The sequence below is a fragment of the Drosophila virilis genome, chromosome 4, assembly GCF_030788295.1.
Source record: "Drosophila virilis strain 15010-1051.87 chromosome 4, Dvir_AGI_RSII-ME, whole genome shotgun sequence".
NCBI lineage: Eukaryota > Metazoa > Arthropoda > Insecta > Diptera > Drosophilidae > Drosophila > Drosophila virilis.
Window position 1 is genome coordinate 25,719,462 of NC_091546.1, and position 12,639 is coordinate 25,732,100.

Consider the following 12,639-nt stretch of genomic DNA (forward strand, 5'->3'; position numbering starts at 1 on the left):
GAACGTAGACACGCAAGTCGTCGCTGGATCGTTCGACTCGGGCTCGACTCTTAGGCAGTTAATTATGAAATAGTGCTTTACGTTAAAACTATTTAAACAGAGTGCGAACACTTAGATTTCGAACCCAGGCAGCATTTATATTAAAGCGACGTGTTCGAGTCTTACAACGGGTTTTATATCATATATATAACACTATATATATAACACGTCTATGCATATATATATATATATACCATATATGAATCTTACTCAGACTCTTGATTAGTTTAATACGGGTTATGCGTAATGAGCGGGTTTGTGATTGAGCGTTCAAAAGTTCAACTATAATTACGTCTAGTGATTACACTGGGCTACAAAGGTAAGCGTATTAGTTTATAACAGTTTCACGAGCACGTATAACAATTGTGAAAATACCGATTGCTGCGATGTATAAAAAAGTATAAAACAGGCCGGCAAAAGTGTGTATTTGACATTGACCTTAACCCTGTGTCGTGTTTTTTGCATTTCTCCTTGATATAACAGCAGCAAAAACAAAGAACTTCGAAATTTCAACGTAAGCCACTGTATAACAGTTAACCAAGCATGTACTTTCCAACATGCTGACACTAGCCATAATAAATCACTTTGTGTTTTACTTTTCGATGTGTTTGTGTGTGCACACATACATATGTATGTATATTTATAGCATTTGTACATTACTTCTTAAATACCGCTCGCCATACCTCGATACACATACGACGCGGGTATAAAATTGTTGAATAAACAGCTTTATATTTTCAGTCTTAAAACGCGCTATTACTGGGCTAGACCTGACTTGAAAGCTTAGCCTGAGATACACAATTCAATTACATCAAAGGAAAACACAATCTAAGAATATCAAACTGAAATATTCTAAATAAACTGCGCCTGTATTCAATATTGGTAAGTTTATTTTTTCTCTACATTTGGATACTGTAACTGTTACTTAAGTTTCCTGATGCGCTGATGCGTGCGTTCTTTTCGCATTCTGTTTTGGCTGCGTTACTGGCGCCTTTCTCTTCTTGTTTCTTTTGTGCTTGTCCTTATGTCCAATGCAGAGCAGAAATGCAGTTCTCGCAACTCGTTGCCTTTGCACGCTTGCCAGCACTGCCAAGCTGTCATATGTGCTCGCTCTCTTTGTCTCTCTCTCTCTCTCTCTATTGCAATTACTTTCGGCGTCGACGTCGACTTCGAAACGGTTCTTTCTTGTAAACGGGCCATTGGAATCGTGTCGCTGCGTTTGAGGGAAACAAGCTTAAAGCAAACCGAGCAAAAAGCAAGCAAATTTTGCATGAAAAGTTCAATAAACGATTGACATTGACATACTTCCAAGCGATAAGTGAAGCTGTTCCTGCTCAAGTGCAGCGGCAAATGCATACATACATATCGCTGAACATTATTAATTCTTTAAATCAATATCGAGCGACGAACAAAACCGAATTGTGCATTTTTCGTTATGGCAACTGCAACAAGCTGCCTGCCTAGGACAACAGCTGCCGTCGCTTCGGTTGCCGCCTCCGATGCGGTCGCCATTGCTTCAGGTGAGAGATGTATGCACACATACAGACATACATACATATGTATGTATGTACATACACGCCTATTTGACTTTTGTAATACCTTTTTGGCACGTAAGGTTAAAGCACTTTTAAAAGCGGACTTGGGCTTGCCCTTGTCATGTACATAGTATTGTACCTTTGTTTTTTTTTTTTTTTTTTTTTATTTTCATTTTCGCCAAGACTTCTGACCTCAGAGTTGCTTGACATCTATCTTTACGATCAGCGCGCGAGTTGCTTGCCATGGTTTTCCCTCGTTTTTTCCATCTTTTTAATTTTCAAGTTTCTGCTTTTGAGTGTTGCAAAGAACCGGAAAAAAATAACCACTGACTGTACAATATTAAAAAAAAAAAACGTTTCCAAGGTGCTTGAAAACGTAGAATTCTTAAACGTTTCTACAATAATTGAGATGGGAATTTTTACACGAAATGCAAATTCTGCAGCGGAAGAACAGCTCGTTTTCTGCAATCAAACTAGATATTATAGACCACCTGCGATGCTTAATATTATATTGTTAAAAAACATATATGTTTATCGTATAGCCAAACTCTTTGCCACACATTGCTTCAATACATGTCAGCGAATAGAGAGAAACCTAGCTCGTTAGCTAATAAAATGGCATATAATAAAACGAGAGTTTTACACCTGAAAACTAATGAATGGAAGGTGCGATTCGAAGACCAGCCACGCACGTGTTGCCGTCGATTAGTCAAAAAAGCAGCCGAAACAACTTGTCCCATGCCCATGGCTGGGGTGTTGCCTGAAACGTGTCGGCCATACACGAGCAATGGCAATGTTGTCAAACAGGTGTAATTACTAGCTAATGTCTAATTGATGGGTATCACTCAAACTGGGCGCCTGGCATTGAACCGAAAGTGCAAAGCCTGAGGGTCGGGCTCTCAGACACAAGGCACACATACATCATACATGCATGCATATGTACATCGAATGTGCTGCTAACGGTAGCTGCATAAATTACCCAGATGCAACAACAACGGTATTAGCTGATCAACTGTAATAAAGCCCAGCTTCCAGTGGCATAATTTCCCAAAATGCATTTCAGTTTCTCTTACTCGCTCTTAACTCCAGCTCGCTCGCACTCGCACTCTCGCTCGCACGTGAATGTCATGCTCAAGATCAGCTTTCGGTCCGTCTGGCTCTCAGTCAGTTACCAGTTTTTGATTCTTGGCCTGGTATAAAATCATCATAACGCGCTTTTGGCCGCAACAGTTTCGTCTGCTCTTTCGGCTCCGTTGCACGCGTCGCCTGTTGCTCCGTCCGATTTTTGTTGTCGTTCCCAAAACAAGTTTTACGTTTTTGGTTTCGGTTTCAGTTTCAGTTAAAGTTTAAGTTGTGTTGTGTTTTGTTATGCTGTTGTGCTGAGTGTGTACTATATAAATTATACGATTATTTGGTTCAAAGCGAAGACACACACATTAACTATTCATAAGTTAATGCTGTGGCTACTCGTTTTGGGAATTGCCAAAACATTGGAATTTTGATCGTTTCGCAATTGATGCAAATATTTCCCGACCTATCTAATTGCGTAGAATTGAGAGTCTAAATATTTCCATACTTATTTTGTCTCTTCTCAATTGAATACATTCTATTTAAGTCTGCAATAGACAATCTATATTATCTACTAAACACTTTCTTCTCTCGATGTTGTTTCATAAAAATACTGACATCATTTTGCAAATAGGTTTGCTTGTATCAATATCTTTTTGTAATTAGAAACATTGAAAACTTGTTTTCAATACAAATTCAACTAGAACAAGTTGAATTCGAGAATCCAGCTCAAGATCTTCGTTGCAAATATCTTCAAGGCAACTGCATTCTAAAGTCAATGTTAGCGAGCGAATGAACTAAAAATACCCACAAAAGAAACTGTTATACAGCAGCCGTTATTGATTGTCGATTATTCGCGAAAAAGCGAATGTCAAGGTTAAGGTCAAGTTAACAAAGAAGAAATAACCGGATGCTTGGCAGCGAAACGAATCGGCCTGCATTGTTTTAAATGCAGTTTCAATGATCCGATTAGCAAGCCGGTTTATCAAATAATATAAAATCAATCGAAAACTAATAAAGTGCACAATCTGTTATACAGCAAACCAAATACTTGTGATCTTTAGCTCAACTACAAAAACAATTAAAAATATACAACAGCATATTAATTTCATAGAAAAAAAAAAAACGAAACTAAACAATAACAACATGAGTAAGTAATAATTACAGCGATCTTATATAATCAAATAATTGTTGAGCAAATAGTTAGTTGATTTTGTGAAGTCTCGCTGAGCTGGGCATCAAAGCGCACGCTTCTCGTTACGTGCACCACTAATTGAATTTGAATACTCACCTGTGGCACCTCACACGCCACGCTCCAACTTTTGTCTTACAGGAGTGCCCACCATGTTGTCGGACATCGATGCCCTGCCCTCGATCAAGCTGGGCGACTTTACGCTACAGTTCGAGCTGGGAGACGCGACCCCAACGGCCAAGGAGGTGGCCGAGCGGGAACTGCGCGAATCTCCCGAGCGTCAAAAGCAGGCGACACAGGAACTAAAGCGCTTGCTCGAGGGTAAGTCCTATCCAGAAGGGGTTTCTCCCAATGAACACAAGCTGATTTCGCCACATTCCCATCCGGCGTTTCTCAATATAAACGAGCTTTGGCGTACGGCATGTTAATCTCTTAAATATGTGTAGTTATTTCTGTCGTAGGAAAATTCCAGGAAATTCCAATTGGAAATAGAATTTATGCACTTTCAATGATTAAGTACAAAAAAAACAACAGCTATAAGCCTTAGTTTATGCATAAGCCTAGGATGCCAGCCCGGAACTTTGTTCGACTGAGTCACGTTTAGATGCAAACCTTACAAGATTCATTTTATATTATTTAAATATGTCTTCGCTACTCAGATTAAATTGATGACCTGTACTAAGAGAGTCAAGAGTATAGCATGTCGCTAATTATATAGTATAGCCCCTTTATTTAGTTTTCCAATTACGATGAGACCAAAGTCGACTTCTCCTGGCCTTCCAGACGACCCCTTCATTAGAGCAGCTATAATCGCAATAATCGGACAGGTGAACCTGCTGCCAACTATAAACAAGCTAGATGTATTTTTAAAACAGAGGCTAGACAGATATTTTTTTTTGATGGTCGCACTGATATAGTCGAAAAGGTTAACGAGATCAGCCTGGTGGCCATTAGCAGCCCGCTGTTGGACTCTGTTCAGCTACCGGTATAAAAAAATATATATCTTATTGACATGTAGCCGAGACGGATCTGTACTGTCCCAAGGACAATGAGGAGTGGCTGATACGCTTCCTGCGGCCGTGCAAGTATTATCCAGAGAGTGCGCGCGACTTGGTAAGTTGTTCATGCTTGGCGTAATAATTCCCATTAACTTGTGTGCACTTTAATTTACAGATCAAGCGCTATTACGCGTTCAAAGTGAAGCATTCGGATGTGTACAACAACTTGAAACCTACACGGGAGGCGAACATCTTTAAAAATAATATACTCACCGTGTTTCCCAATCGCGATCAGCTCGGACGCCGCATCTTGTTACTCGAGCTGGGCAGTAAGTGGACTCAAGTTGCGGACAGCGTAATGACTACGACTTTTTAATCTCTGTAATTTCCTGCAATTAGAACGCTGGAAGCACAAGCAGGTCACGCTTGATGAAGTCTTCAAGGGTGCCGTCATATTTCTGGAGGCCGCCATGCTGGAGCCAGAGACGCAAATCAATGGGGCCGTTGTCATTTTCGACATGGACGGACTTAGTCTGCAGCAGACCTGGCAGTTTACGCCGCCGTTTGCCAAGCGCATCGTGGACTGGCTGCAGGAGTCTGTGCCGCTGCGCGTCAAGGCCATTCACATTGTGAACCAGCCGAAGATTTTCAATGTAGTTTTTGCGCTCTTCAAGCCCTTCCTGCGAGAGAAACTGCGCAGTCGCATCATCTTCCATGGCACCGATCGCGACTCTCTGCACAAATATATGTCGCCAAAGTGCCTGCCATCGTGCTATGGAGGCATCCTGGAGCTGCCCCGCATCGACGGCGATCAATGGTATGAGCTGTTGCTCATGTGCGATGCGGAGTACGAGGCCATCAACTCGTACGGCTACAAGAAGAAATGAGTGAGTGGGACCCAGCGACCCGGCAATATGTACAGCAAGTGATATTCCCTCGTATACCCGAAACTCAATTAGTTTGCATTAAGCATAATATCTGTTATACGCTTGTCCAGCCAACGCTTGCGATAGTAGTTTCGTAGTGCTAGAGCCAAGAAGTTTGCCTTAGTCTTAAGCGATCGTTTCGATCAAATCTGGCAGTAAGTGTTATGCTAACAGAATAATCCACTTTATATATTTAAATGGGGGTAAGCGTAGTTATAGTCTGTTATTACGTTACACTATTACTTACATTGTTAAAATACATATATATATATAAATACATATATTAAAAGTTGAAAAGTTAATGAAACACTCGGATATTCCACATAATTCACTTTATTTGTAGAGTTTATTCATTCAAATACGTTACAATTAAGTTTTTATATAGATAGATTACCTATATTTTCTTTAATATAGGTAAGATTTTAAGTGGTAGAAATACCGTTATACAAAGCAAGTCATATTGTTTTAAAAATATTTAATTAATAGCCACCATTGATGTCGTCCATATCTTTTTGGTGGGAGATTATCTGTTTCAAGCACAAGTCATTTAAAGCTACTTTTTTATAACGTGTATAACAGTGAGACATACAAAAAATATTTGTATAATAGCTTAGGGTGTAAAAACAATATTGTTATCTAAGGCTCTATGGTCAAGTTAACTCGTCCACTCGCAAGGCACAATTTTTATACACAGCTTGTCGTGTACCGTGTCATAAGTCAAACTGTAATACATTACCTGATTTCAACTGTTATACTGCATCTGACTCGTAACACGTTACTCGTTATTCGTTACACGCTACTCGTTATTCACTGCCCTCTTGTCATAAGTCAAAGTGTAATACGTATTAAACTGTTATACGCATCTGCCTCGTGACACGTCACTCACTACTCGTTATTCACTATTCTCTTGTCTTGACTCCTAGCACGTTACTCGCCACTCGCTACTCGTTGCTTGTTACTCGCTACTCTTTATTCACTGCCCTCTTGTCATAAGTCAAACAGTAATACATTACCTCATTTCATTATCAAACTGTTATACGCATCTGCCTCGTGACACGTTACTCGCTACTCGTTATTCGTTACACGCTACTCGTTATTCACTGCCCTCTTGTCATAAGTCAAAGTGTAATACGTATTAAACTGTTATACGCATCTGCCTCGTGACACGTCACTCACTACTCGTTATTCACTATTCTCTTGTCTTGACTCCTAGCACGTTACTCGCCACTCGCTACTCGTTGCTTGTTACTCGCTACTCTTTATTCACTGCCCTCTTGTCATAAGTCAAACAGTAATACATTACCTCATTTCATTATCAAACTGTTATACGCATCTGCCTCGTGACACGTTACTCGCTACTCGTTATTCGTTACACGCTACTCGTTATTCACTGCCCTCTTGTCATAAGTCAAACTGTAATACGTATGAAACTGTTATAAGCATCTGACTCGTAACACGTTACTCGCCACTCGCTACTCGTTGTTCGTTGCTCCCTACTCGCTACCGTCTTAATCTCGAATTGTATCTTGTACATTTTGCTGCATGTGTATTTGGTCTGTGCTGGAATACTCTTACCAACTGTCACCCACTTGGCTGGAATGTACTGAATGCCTCTGGCTAAGCAGTAAAAAAAAAAAAACAAAAATAAACGTAGCCATACTCCCCACATCCCGCTCATAGTCGGTAATTGGTCGCTGGCGCCTTTGGCGAACTGCGCGATTGGCCAAACAAATGGCGCGACATGGCGGAGGGCGAATGCATGGCCGCATCCGCCATTTGCCCATCATCGTCAGCCTCGTTGACGACATCGTCTGCCTTGCTCCTCGTCCCACCGCCGCCGCCGCCGCCGCCGGTGCAGCACTGGCGACGATGCATCAGTTGAATGGGCTGCGTTAGGTCGATGGTGTCGCCAAGCTGGCGCTGTTCCGCCTCGGCGACGCACTCCATGCGCCGCCACTGGCGCAGGGCGAGCACAAAGGCGTCCGAGACATTTGTCGCCGTCTTCGAGGAGGTCTCAATGTGTGCGCCAATGCCGTACTCCGTGCACCACTGCTGCACATCCTCGTAGCTCACTTGTCGCTTCTCCGGCCGCAGATCGTTCTGTGAATGATGCGACATTGGAACATGCTCCAGCATTTACATGCCGCCCAGCTGCTCACCTTGTTGCCCACGACAATGAACGGGAACCTGTCGGCCTTCACGTCCGCATAGTTGAGGAACTCGTTCCGCCACAGCCGCAGCCCGCGCAGGCTGTCCCGATCGTCCAGTGCATAGCACAGCAGGCACATGTCCGAGCCGCGATAGAAGGGTGTGCGCAGGGCGCGAAACCGTTCCTGTCCAGCCGTGTCCCATATCTGAAAGCACAGAGCAGGCATTATAATTCGACAATAAACCTTGATTGGCATTCAATTAAAGGTCCATTCAAAATTTGCATGCGCTGATTGCGCAGCTCGGGTCGACAAAAGATAGCACAAAGTTGCGTCACACTTTGTGCATTAGCACCTCCCCCCCCATTAGTCCCCCCTCTGACTAATAACAATGTGCTGATAAGAAAGTAAGACAAGTTCGAGGCAAAAGCCCTATAAATAGTATTAACATAAAAGTGTGTTATCGAACGGAAAAACAGTTGCATACAGGAAATTAGCTATTTTTCTTTCTCAATCGCAAAAACTATTTCAAAGCAAGAAATTTGTCATCAGACCAATTTATGAAAATCTCAATAGCTTAAAGTGAATATCAGTAGAAGAAATGTTTAGCTAAAACCTTTGTGCTTGCACTTTATCTGTAATCATAAATAATTTCTCATTATTTTCAAATTTAAATGTTCTAACCAGGCAATGTTCTGATTCGATTGCGGTTGGTCCAACTAACAGCGCTTAATACTTGGTTGGAAAACGGTTTGCAGCGTTGATGCGAACATTTATCAAAAAGGTATGCAGAAAATATAAGCATTTCATCAATCAATCAGTTTTATCTGTTTGTTAAACAAATATTGGCATTGCTCTCGATGCATATTAAAAAAGGAATTCGCTTGAAATTTAAATGCATACAAAGAAAACGCAGCTAGGTTATTACCACTTTGACTGTTCCCACTATGCTTGTTTCCACTTTGACTGTACCCACTATTTATGTATATGTAACTCGTTCTACACAGGAAGCGGCGCACTTCTTCAGTTCAGTCCAAGCTCAGCGAAGCGTTAAAAAAAAAACACTTCTGCTGGCTATTTTTTTCGGTTAGCTGAGGCTAGTTCAAAGATTGCAGAATAGTGGGAAAAGCACAGCTTTGTTTTGTGTGCACAACTTGACAATTACTGGTGACGGTTACTCAGCCGCAAAAGATCCATTGGCATTCGTATTGATTTGCGCAATTATAATGAATTATTCGAATAATTGAAATAACGCTTTGCGCCAGTTTGTTTACTCATCTCGGAGCACAAACTACCCCTAGTTGCATATTTATAAGCTACGCAAGTTGTCGGACTGTGAAAATGTGCATTCAAATGGGAAATGACAGCATAAATAAAGTGCATTGTTAACAAAACAAGGGACCCCCTGCCCCTCCGCTCCACTCTTGCCCGACGGAAATGAAAAGACTTTAAGAAACGCAAGAGAAGCGCGTTTGGAATTTATATGAAGGGTTTTCTAGACGATATATGCATATTTGTAAATGTGTGTGTGTGTGTGTGGAGGGGTAGGGGCCAGCACGCACAAATATACATAACAAATTACAGAAATGAAACAAAGTCGCCGCATTGTATTGGATTCTGCCATGCTAAACTGTACGTTAATTAAGTGTGCGAGTGTGTGTGTGTGTGTCTGTGTGAGGGCAAATAGAATAGCTACTGAGACAGATAATAAGCACGACGCTCAAATGTCAGCGGATCTCGCTGTGCACAAACAACGTGAGCAGCGTAAAAAAATGCCGGTGAAAAGTTTTTAAGCAATTGGTCCAATTGGCATGCAGATGGTGCGAACCGGAACTGAACCGAGCTCACGATTTGGCCCATTCTGACTCATCGAACCAAACCACAAGTTCCACCCCCACACCGTACCAACAGACAAACTAACCTGTAGTGTGTACTTTTCGCCGTCTACAGCGATGTCCTTGTTCATGAACTCCACGCCAATCGTATGGAAATTGTTTTCCTCGTAACGATTCGAGACGAAGCGCGTGAGGAGCGCCGACTTGCCCACACCCCCGTCGCCGAGTATGATGACCTTCAGTAGTTTGGATTTCTGCGGTGGGCGCATGTTTGTCATATTTACTGTACGTTGCGTCTCGGTAACAAAAACAAAAACAAGGTACAAGTTTATTTTTATTTGCTTTTTTTTTTGTTTTACACAAATATCATAGGCAACGCTTAGAATGCACTATCAATCACTTCAACCAATTACATGCACTTTTATAATTATGAGTATTAACGTGCAATTTAAAAAGCCAAACAATTAAACCACACAAAATTGAACACTCAACGCAAACGCGCCGCGTCGCAACCTATTGGACCAACAGTCAGCTGTCAAATGATTTGGTGAGCGGCAGACAATGTGTTAACGGAACTAGTGTGCTGTTGAAAATGTAAACAAATGTTATGATATGGTTATGTTATGTTAAAGACGAAAACTATGTAAGCAAGAAAATGATGTTAAAGGGATTTTAAGTGAAAATGTTTTGAAAATATTCAAGACTTATCGCATATTAGAAAGAGTGATTTGGCAGGTCATGTCATCTGCAAGCCCATTTTCCATTAGATAAACAAACATTTTTTAATGTACTTTAACATGATTTGATTTATAAAAATCGATATCAAAGGGGTTTTTGACAAAAAATGTTTTCGCTAGCTCAAATTACAATATTTTAAGTATAATTTATTGGGTCTTTCTAAAAACTGACATATGTAAGTCTATCAAGCCTTAATTATTTAAAAAATATTGCTAGGAAAGATCTCTCAGCTTAATGCACCCAAGCAGAGAGCAGGGTTCGCCTTTTATCAATATCAAAAATAAATAATTTTATATATGCTGTCTATATTATTATCTCCTTCTTCACCTATCTGAAGAATCAATAAGCGATAAGGTATCCATCGATTTAATGTCAAGCATATCGTTCTTGGTAGTAATAAAAGGTGGCGTGGGATTCAGCCTTTGATAACTGCAATGGGTCGCATTTTGATGCACTTCTTGCTGATGCCGGCCGCGTGGCAGGTGTCCACGACGTCGGTGACATCCTTGTACGCTTCGGGTGCTTCCTCCATGACTAGTTTGGGGCTGGCTACGCGTATGGCAATGCCAATTTGCTCCAGTTTGTCCAGCACCTCCTTGTAGTCCAGGTTGCGACGCGACTTGGCGCGTGATAGAGCCCGACCCTGTTACACATAATAATCACATTTATTATGATTTCTTATTGGAATTCTGATTCTACGTACCGCACCGTGGCAGGTGCTGCCAAAGGTTTCCTGCATGCCGCGCTCGGTGCCGGTCAAGACGTAGCTGCAGGTGCCCATTGTGCCGCCGACCAGAACCGGTTGCCCGGTCAACTGATAGTCGACTGGTATCAATGGATGATGTGGCGGGAAGGCGCGCGTGGAGCCCTTGCGATGCACCAGCAGCTTTCGCTCCCGGCCGTCGACAATGTGATTCTCCACCTTGGCAATGTTGTGCGAAACATCGTAGATGACGTGCATGTCCAGATCATCGGGCGTTGTGTTGAACATCTTGGCAAATGCCTGACGCGTAAGGAAGGTCATCGAGCTGCGATTCACCCAGGCAAAATTGGCCGCCGCAGCCATGGCCTTTAAGTAATCCTGGCCTTCGACGGAATTGATGCGCGCACAGGCCAATTGGCGATCGTTGGTTTCGATCTTGTCGCGCTTCATGGCCTTCTCCATTTGCACCAGGGCGTCGGTGGCCACCTGATGACCAAAGCCGCGACTGCCCGAGTGTATCATGACGACCACCTGACCCTTCTCCTCTATGCCCATTTTGGAGGCGCTCCACTTGTCATAGATTTCGTCGACCACTTGTATTTCGGCATAGTGATTGCCAGCGCCCAGGGTGCCCAGCTGAGGTAGGCCACGCTTCTTGGCGCGCATGCTCACCTTGGCCGGATCGGCGCTGAGCATTCGCCCATACTCCTCGCAATGCTCCTTGTCCTCTGCCCAGACGTAGCCCTCGCGCAAAGACCAGTCCATGCCCATCTCAAGTGCTTCCTCCAGATCGCGGGCATTCATTGGTATAATGCCTTTAGAGCCCACGCCCACTGGTATATGATCGAATAGCGACTGAGCCAGCTGCTCCTTAACCGGCTGCACATCCTTCTCGTACAGATTCGTGCGCAGCAGACGCACGCCACAATTGATGTCGAAACCAACGCCGCCAGGGCTGACTACCGACAGCGGGTCATCCATATCGAAAGCAGCCATGTTGCCAATGGCAAAGCCATAGCCCGAGTGGATGTCCGGCAGTCCAATTGAGCGGCCCACAATGCCCGGCAAAGCGGCCACATTTGCGATCTGCTTGACGCCCGGTAGAAAGCCGCCGACAGCGCCGGGGCGGCATGAGTTTTTCAGCTCCTCCAGCATAAGCTTCTCCAGGCGGCTGTTCACGTAGAAGACACCTTCAACGTTCATGTTGGGCTGAAAGCCCTTCTTGATGCGCCAGCAGTGGTCATTTATCTTCTCCAGATACTTCAGCTCCTCGACGTAGGGTCGGACGACCATTTTCAGTAGTACGTGCGCAACGTTTTGTTAAATCTATTGCGCCACTTGATTGATTTTACGCTTATAATTGCCCAATTTACAACTATTTCGCCAGAATTTGCAATGCAGCTGCAAATTGCCGGTAAATGACACTTTAGTCTATAGCATCAACAGCTGGGGGCACCC

The 12,639-nt window shown here is 42.9% G+C and overlaps 3 protein-coding genes across 5 annotated transcripts; 1 reads left to right on the forward strand and 2 right to left on the reverse strand.

Annotated features, from left to right (window-relative positions):
• The first annotated feature begins 767 nt into the window (after positions 1-767).
• On the forward strand, positions 768-6,065 carry LOC6634219 (alpha-tocopherol transfer protein-like). 3 transcript variants are annotated; one of them, XM_070209502.1, is made up of 6 exons: positions 2,796-2,957; positions 3,682-3,792; positions 3,976-4,155; positions 4,853-4,947; positions 5,008-5,161; positions 5,232-6,065. In XM_070209502.1, the coding sequence occupies exons 2-6, from the start codon at positions 3,789-3,791 to the stop codon at positions 5,717-5,719; spliced, it is 921 nt and encodes a 306-aa protein (XP_070065603.1). In that variant the 5' UTR covers positions 2,796-2,957; positions 3,682-3,788; the 3' UTR covers positions 5,720-6,065. The 3 variants fall into 3 exon arrangements, with proteins under 3 accessions (XP_015025209.1, XP_015025210.1, XP_070065603.1); XM_015169723.3 differs by lacking the exons at positions 2,796-2,957; positions 3,682-3,792 and adding an exon at positions 768-921; XM_015169724.3 differs by lacking the exons at positions 2,796-2,957; positions 3,682-3,792 and adding an exon at positions 1,236-1,559.
• A 20-nt stretch (positions 6,066-6,085) lies between these two features.
• On the reverse strand, positions 6,086-10,284 carry Rab9 (RAS oncogene family member Rab9). The gene is made up of 3 exons (XM_002057631.4): positions 9,827-10,284; positions 7,918-8,112; positions 6,086-7,858 (listed from the first exon to the last, which is right to left on the reverse strand). Exons 1-3 carry the CDS (start codon positions 10,016-10,018, stop codon positions 7,433-7,435), a joined length of 813 nt encoding a protein of 270 aa, XP_002057667.3. The 5' UTR covers positions 10,019-10,284; the 3' UTR covers positions 6,086-7,432.
• Positions 10,285-10,603: 319 nt separating this feature from the next.
• RtcB (RtcB RNA ligase) lies at positions 10,604-12,614 on the reverse strand. The gene is made up of 2 exons (XM_002057630.4): positions 11,182-12,614; positions 10,604-11,121 (listed from the first exon to the last, which is right to left on the reverse strand). Exons 1-2 carry the CDS (start codon positions 12,472-12,474, stop codon positions 10,894-10,896), a joined length of 1,521 nt encoding a protein of 506 aa, XP_002057666.1. The 5' UTR covers positions 12,475-12,614; the 3' UTR covers positions 10,604-10,893.
• Between the last annotated feature and the right edge of the window lie 25 nt (positions 12,615-12,639).

Coding starts and splice junctions, on each gene's coding strand:
- LOC6634219 (XM_015169724.3), top strand. CDS start 1,475: ATGGCAACTGCAACAAGCTGCCTGCCTAGGACAACAGCTGCCGTCGCT. Junction 4,948..5,007: donor CAGAGAGTGCGCGCGACTTG/GTAAGTTGTTCA, acceptor TTTAATTTACAG/ATCAAGCGCTATTACGCGTT. Junction 5,162..5,231: donor CTTGTTACTCGAGCTGGGCA/GTAAGTGGACTC, acceptor TCCTGCAATTAG/AACGCTGGAAGCACAAGCAG.
- RtcB (XM_002057630.4), bottom strand. CDS start 12,474: ATGGTCGTCCGACCCTACGTCGAGGAGCTGAAGTATCTGGAGAAGATA. Junction 11,122..11,181: donor GCAGCACCTGCCACGGTGCG/GTACGTAGAATC, acceptor TATGTGTAACAG/GGTCGGGCTCTATCACGCGC.
- Rab9 (XM_002057631.4), bottom strand. CDS start 10,018: ATGACAAACATGCGCCCACCGCAGAAATCCAAACTACTGAAGGTCATC. Junction 8,113..9,826: donor GCGAAAAGTACACACTACAG/GTTAGTTTGTCT, acceptor CTGTGCTTTCAG/ATATGGGACACGGCTGGACA. Junction 7,859..7,917: donor TCATTGTCGTGGGCAACAAG/GTGAGCAGCTGG, acceptor CATCATTCACAG/AACGATCTGCGGCCGGAGAA.